This window comes from Saccostrea cucullata, unplaced genomic scaffold (assembly GCF_032062105.1).
Source record: "Saccostrea cucullata isolate Sc308-1 unplaced genomic scaffold, CSIRO_AGI_Scuc_v1 ctg837, whole genome shotgun sequence".
In the NCBI taxonomy this organism is placed as follows: domain Eukaryota; kingdom Metazoa; phylum Mollusca; class Bivalvia; order Ostreida; family Ostreidae; genus Saccostrea; species Saccostrea cuccullata.
Window position 1 is genome coordinate 10,718 of NW_026929710.1, and position 7,709 is coordinate 18,426.

General features: G+C 35.1%; 1 protein-coding gene across 1 annotated transcript; it reads left to right on the forward strand.

Moving 5' to 3' along the window:
* The first annotated feature begins 1,869 nt into the window (after nt 1-1,869).
* Nucleotides 1,870-3,171, forward strand: LOC134281936 (uncharacterized). The gene has a single exon (XM_062764371.1). The coding sequence runs from the start codon at nt 1,870-1,872 to the stop codon at nt 3,169-3,171; it is 1,302 nt and encodes a 433-aa protein (XP_062620355.1).
* Nucleotides 3,172-7,709: the final 4,538 nt, after the last annotated feature.

A 7,709-nucleotide genomic window follows, 5' to 3' on the forward strand; every position in this document is an offset into this window, starting at 1 on the left:
ATGTAAATGATGTTTGAACTCCTAGCCATCTCCTCAGATACCCACTAAGTTTCCTTTCCTTGGCTTCGACTGTAGTAGTTACATTTTCATAAATGAGGAGCAGCCACATAAGTCTTAGTAGGATCTCGTGCTGGTAGATCCATGCCTTATATTTTCCAGGTACGCCGCTTCCATTGACCCGTTTTTACCAAGCAAGGAGCTTCTTCTTTGTGTCCTCGATGCTATCTTTTTCTGTGAGGGATTCATTAAACCAGTACTTCCCCAAGCATTTAATGGGGTTTCCTACTATTGATGGGATATCCTCTCCTTGAATTTGCATCTTGATTTGCCTGTTGATAACCCCTTTCTTTAAAACGAGACATCTGGATTTCTATGGCTTTCTCCAATGCTGATAGGACCCATTTCCCCTGTATATGGGTCGTAGTTGTCACAGTGACATCATCCATAAAGCCTCTGATTAGTGGCTGATAAACCTCCTAGTCTATCCTTGGTCCACTTTTTTTCTCTTTCTGCAGTCCTGGTCAGTATCCCAATACCCATTACAAACAGGAATGAGGATGGGGCAGATTGTACATCCTATGACTATCCTTTTCTCTACTCGACAGTGAACCGGATATGCATTCCCCGAAATAGCTCTTGACAATCCCCTGAACTTTCTCTGGTATATGGTACCGCTTCATCTCCAACTCCATCAGCTTGTGGGGCACAGATCCATACGTGTTGGCTAGGTCTACCCACACTGCTGCAATTTTTTTAATTGCCGTTTTTGGCCTCCTTGATGAGTTGACTTATGATACTTGTGTTTTCTACGCACCCGGAGTACCCAGGTATGCCTGCTTTCGGAATAGATGGATCTATGTATCTTTTCTCCACCGTATATCCTGATATTCGTTTGCTATTATACTGACATGAACATTTTCACCTCCACCTTTAGCAATGATATTGTCCTAAACTGGTTGATTTTCCTCGAATTCTTCTCTTTCGATAGAAAACATCCCTCTGCCTCTTTCCAGCATTCTGGTATCGTTCCTTTTCTTCAAATTACTCGAAAAAGTTGCCACAATCTTCTCAGTAACTTTAATTTGGGCACCTCTTATACACTATGTATACACTGTAGTAGCCAATTTGGTCGCGGAACTGAGCCTGATCTTGCTCTTTTGTCCACCTCTTTGAATTCCTTCCACGTAGGCTCTTTTACATTTATCTCAACCTCTGGTCGATCCACTGTCACCTTATTAGGACACTGATCCAGTTTTTGGCATCAGTGATAAGGATAAGTGTTTTAAATGATTTCAAACCATAATCATGTACAGCTAGTATAGAAAAGTCATTGTACAATGTATACGGATATCTTCTATAAATCTGCTTAACAAAAGAGCGGCCACAATTAAACAAACTGGCAGCAAATTTATATAATGAAAATTGAAGTTTGTACAATGTACATGTATAAGCTTCATTGTTTTAAATTGGTTTACAAAATAGACTACAGTTTTATAAAGTAACATATAGAGAAATACTTTAAAATTTTATCTAAAGAATATAGTACAATATACCTCTCCCAAGATATTCTCAGTTTAAAATCATAGTACTACAATAAGATTTTGTCACACGAAAAATAGCATAAATTAATTGACACCAGTTGTCATGTATATAAAATTGAGCTCAGAGATCCCATATATTCTCTTGTTGTAAGGTTCAAAAGAATACTTCATGTTAAAATTGATGCATTTACCTATGTGTTTATATTTCATTGCACATCATTGCACATCTAGGTTTGATAATCAATAAAATTAAAATCTAACATCACAATGAATATCTAACTTGCATGCTAAAAATAGATTATTCAGATAAAGGCAACACCCGACAAACATGGCTGTCCATGCCACCAAAATATATCCATTAGGCTCTCCTCAAAATCACAATGAAATGTGTGGAACTCATGAATTACCAATTGACATGATATGTGAGGACTGTGATGAATTCATTTGTGGTGATTGTGCAAAATCTAATCATAGAGATCATGCCTGGAAGACTATATCCACGGCTGCCATCGAAAGGAGAAAAGGTTTACATAAATTTCTGAAAAAGATTAAGGAAGAAGATCTACATAACGTTGATGAGAAGCTAAAGAAGATTCCACAACAGATCACAGAAAATAAACAACTGTGTGACTCTGAAATTGAAAAGCTTCAGAAACATTATGATGAGATAATGGCCAGGCTAACAAAAATAAAAAATCACCATGAAAACACGATGAAAAACAATTTAGTTAAAAAGAATGATCAACTGAATCATGTGAAATCTGAATTAGAGAAGAAAAAGAGGGGAATTTTGGACACATTGAAATTTGTGGAGGAGAACAACACCACCATGTCAGATTACAGCTTGATTGACAACCACAGAGAACTGATAAAATTGTTGTCTGAATTAGCGGTTCACATGACAAAACATGAATATTCAGTGAGATTCACTAGAGGTGAAATTAATGAAGAATTTCTTGAATCTTTGGTTGGAAAGACATTGGACTTGGATAATATTGGTGCAACTCAAGAAAATAAATTTCAGCATGGAGAAAAAAGAATACTTTCTCTGGAGAAATTCAGTGAGGACCAATGTTACATATATGAACTTAATTCAAAATACATAGAAAAAGTCAATCAGCAAGGCACAAAAGAACATAGATTTAGTACTAATGCTAAAATAAATGACATATGTGTGACTGATAATAGAGATGTTTATTTCACTGACATCAGTAACAATTCTATCCGCTGTCTGTCACCATCAGGATCTGTCTCTACAGTCCTCAGTACAAATCCATTGGGACCAGTCGGAATCTGTCAGTCAATAGACGGCGGACTACTGCTCACCTTGAGAGACTTAGAATCAGATCTTTATAAATTAGATTCAAACAGCAGACGTTTGATGAGACACATCACAGTGACAGGTGACGTCATCCATGAGTATGAGTACCAGGAGGACGGTAAGACCAGACTGTTTACATTGCCAGTCAGAGTCGCACAGAACAATAACAGTGATATCTGTGTTGTGAACAGTACAAGTTTGACTTCAGGTGAACTAGTGATTATGTCTCCCTCTGGTCGTATGAAGTCTGTCTACCGTGGACAAAACCTGGCAGAGGACTTTAGGCCAGGTAATGCAGAGTGTGATTGACTCTGTAACATCCTTGTTCCTGATATTAACAACAACCAGATCCATTTACTGAGTCCTGAAGGGTTGTTCCTGAAGTTTTTGCTGACAGAGGATGAAATTGAATATCCATGCTCACTGTCCCTATACAGGTCTACACTGTGGGTGGGATACTTGAAAGGACATGTCAAAGTGTTTCGGTATAGAATATAGATTAACAATAATTATGTTAAATTACGTCTAACAAAAATTAACAAAAATTATAAACCCTTACAAGTAGGGTGCATGCACTTGTTATCAATATCTTTTCATTGTACTCAATACATTTTAATTTTGAATAAATTCTTAAATTATCAGATTATGCCACAAATGTGATTAAGTTTACTATACGAGGGGTCATCAAAAAGCTCGCGAACCTCTATATTTTCGAAACCGCAATTCAGATCAGAATGAAATTTGGCACACAAAGAGTCATACACATGTTCTACAAATAGCATATGAAACGAAATGTTTTCCTCATTGTTTTGACGTAACAATGATAAATGACGTCAATATATAGATCACTTGTGACAAAAAATGGTTGACTCAATCTTATTCGAGAAACGAACGGCCGTAAAGTTAAACGTATATCTTGAAAATTCCTTAAGTTTGCAGTAGTCTACAGTTTTTGTAGACTAAAGACTTGGCAGAAGTTTATCCATTAATTAGATTGGTTGTTTTAGATAAGGAATGGAGAATCTGATTTTTAAAAATGATGTTTGTTCTGATGCCCCGTGAAAGATTAACGAGACCATCGTTACTTTTATCGAGTTATTCCCCTTTGAAAGGGTCAAGAAGTTTACACGCACGTGAGAATTTTACAAAAAATAGAAATAATAGCAAAAAAAAAAACCCAAAAGAATATATACTGTCATCAACATGATTTTGCATGTTCCTTGCATTGCTATATTAAATATAACGGCGATCTTCACACTCTAAATCGTTGAATTGTGAACAATTTTAAACTAGTGTACACTTTATATTGAAAATATCTGGGAGGTCAACATTACAGCTACATCGTAAAAATTTCAAGTCATTACCGCTACATTTTTTTGTCGAAAACAACTCATTACCGCTACATATGGAATCAGACCGATCATTACCGCTACATTTTTTAGTCGAAAACAACTCATTACCGCTACAGTGGAATCAGCCAGGTATGGAGGTACGGAAAATAAGTTTTAAGTAGGTCAAACTCCAAGTTCAAGGTCAGAGGGTCAAAATTCCTAATATCAAAGGTCTTGTCACAAGGATTAAAAATGAATAATATGAAAGCACTAGCCTTTCTCCTCAAAATTTATGGTCAAGGTTTGGTTTTTTTAAAAAGTACGTCAAACTCAAAGGTCAAGGTCAAAGGGTCAAGGTTCTTGGTATTAAATGAAGGGTCTTCTCACAAGGATTACATACATGTATGTGAAGTATGAGAAAACTAGCCCTTAGCATTCAAAAGTTTATAATGGCCAAGGTTAAAGTTTTTACATTAGTACGGAAATCTCCGAGGTCAAGCTCAAAAGGTCAAGGTAATTGGTATCCAATCAAAGGAATTGCACAAAGAATACATATGTGAAGTATGGAACTCCTAGCCCTAACACTTCAAAAGATATGGCCAAGGTTAAAAAATTTAAAAAGTAGGTCAAACTCCAAGGTCAAAAGATCAAAGTTTTTGATATCAAATGAAAGGTCTTGTCACAAGGATTAAATACTGTAAGTCGTTTTAATTCCACGGTGTTAAAATTTCACGATATCTCAAAAAGTACCAATTGCGATGGTTTTAATTTCATGCTGCAAAAAATTAATTCAAAATTCCGTATAAGCATTTAAACGCTTTAAAAACAAATAATACAATTTACGATGGGTTTAATTTGGCGGAAAATTAACAAATCGCGAACATAGCGAAATTAAAACCATCCTGAATATTTGCCACTCTACAGTATGTAAAGTATGAAAGCACTAGTCCTTACCCTTTAAAAGTTAAGGTCAAGGTTTTTCTGTTTAAAAGTACATCAAACTCCAAGGTCAAGGTCAAAGGGTCAAGGTAATTGGTATCTTATGAAGTGCCTTATCACAAGGATTACATATGTGAAGTATCAAAGCACTAGCCTTACCGTTCAAAAATTATGGCAAGATTAACGTTTTTAAATATAGAAATTCCAAGGTCAAGGTTAAAAAGTCAAGTTAATTGGTATTCAATGTAAGGTCTTGCCACAAAAAATACATATATAAATTATAAAAGTCCTGGTATTTATTGTTCAAAAGATATGGCCAAAGTAAAAGTAAAAGGAGGGCTTGGACTTCCGTGTTCTACGGGCCCGTAGAAGTGATTATATATTATAGCCTCTTATTTATTACGATGGTATATATGTAATGATAAAACTTTTGTTGAATTGCCACAGATAAACACAATTGTACATTCAAAAGAAAATGTAAACCGTAAAAAATACCATCGCATACAAAAACTGGCACCCGATGTTACTTTTTGCTTAATTATAAACAAGATTTGTTAGTGAAACACTGATGCTACTGCATGGCAACATAGCGAAGATTAATCTTTTCTTAAATGCAAATCAAATATTCTGCCTGGTACTCAAAGTAAGGTCTTCTCACAAGAAATACAATTGTGAAATATGAAAGCCCTAGCTAGCACCCCCTGTTAAAACGTTATGGCCAAGGATAAATTTTTGAAAGGTAGATCAAACTTAAGGGTCAAGGTCTAAGGGTCAAAGTTGCTGGTTTCTAAAGGAAGATCTTATTACAAGGATTATATATGTGAAGTATGAAAGACTTAGCCCTAAGTGTTCAAAAGGTATGGTCAAGGTTATACTTAAAAAAATCGGTTTGTTTTTAAAAAGGAGGTAAAACTCGAAGATTAAGGTCAAAGGTGCAAAATTTTTGGTATCCAATGAAAGGTCTTTTGACAAGGATTACATATGTGAAGAAGGAAAGCTCTATCCCTCATGCAACGTTCAAAAATTATAGTCCAGGTTAAAGTTTTTTTTTTTTTAACGGGGCCTGGACACAGTTTCAACTGATTTTTTTAAACCAATCTTTATGTTTACAATTTCTACCTAAGGCATTATCTATCGATTAGCAAAAATTTGAACATCATTTGTTGATTAACAAACAAGATACAGGACTTAAAGTTCTTCATGATGTCAACAAGGCTCGTGCCTTGTTTTTGTTTACAAGGAATACACATTTGAAATATGAAAGTCATAGCTCTATTAAATCAAAAGTTATGGACAAAAGTTTTTTTCGGACAAACAGACAAAAAGACAGAAAGACATACAGAAAGACAGACGAACACGACAAAACCTATATACCCCCGATCCATCGATTACAGGGGCATTAAAATTTGAGGTGAAATATAGTAAATATTTTTCATGCAACCCATTTTGTAAGTCGGAATTAAGAGTTGTGGTCCCCTGTTTTCGATGTCTTTGTGAGTAAGATGTCATTTTTTATGGAATATTGTGACAAATATGAACACTCTATCATATGTCATTCAAAATTTATCATCAAAGTTGATTTTTTTAAAATTAGATCAAACAGGAAGGTAAAGGTCAAGGGGGTCAGAAATATTTGCATTCTTTGAAAATATCTTGTACAGGTATTGTACACGTCAAATATAAAATCCGTATGTCTTCTCAATAAAAGGAATAAATGATATATAAGGAAAAAATAACAATAGTAGGTCAAACGTCAAGGTTCATAATCAGGAGTAAAAAATCATATGTGCAATGTATTTAAAAATGTCTTGTCACCGGTAGTCATTTTTAAATATGAAAGCCATATCTCTTTTTATACAAAAGTTCTGGCCAATTTAAAGTAATGTTTTTGAAAAGTAGGTCAAACTTCAAGGTCACTGGGTAAAAAATCATGGTGTAGATAGAAATATACTGTCACAGGTAATACAATCTGTTAAGTCCTAACTCTTCTCATTCAAAAGATATGACCAAGGTTAAAGTTTTTTTTTGTGACAGACGGACAGACTGATGGACGAACAGACGAATGAGATTTAATGTTCCCTCGCTTTCGCGAAAGCAGGGACAATAAGATAGTAGGGGTGATTAGGTCTGTTGAACAACAGTTTAGAAATAGCTTTTAATTCTCAGTTGTAATTGTTCCTGATTTCTGTCATTTGGTTCCAAATTTTTTTATGCGCCCGAATTTATTCGGGGCGTATATTGTTTTTGTCCTGTCTGTCTGTTTGTTGTCAACTTTAACCTTCGCAATAACGTTTGAACCGTTCGAGATAGAGACTTCATATTTGGAATGCATACCCCACTAATTGAATACTTTCAACTGACATCAAAGACAATGACCTTGTGACCTTGAATGTGACCTATATGCTAAAAATAGATTTTTCGAACTTTCGCTATAACGTTTGAACCATAGGAGATAGAGACTTTATCTTTGGTATGCATACTTCACTGATTAAGTGCTTTCTAACGACACCAAAGTCAATGACTTTGTGACCTTGCCTGTAACCTATATGCTAAAAATAGCTTTTTGGAACTACTAAG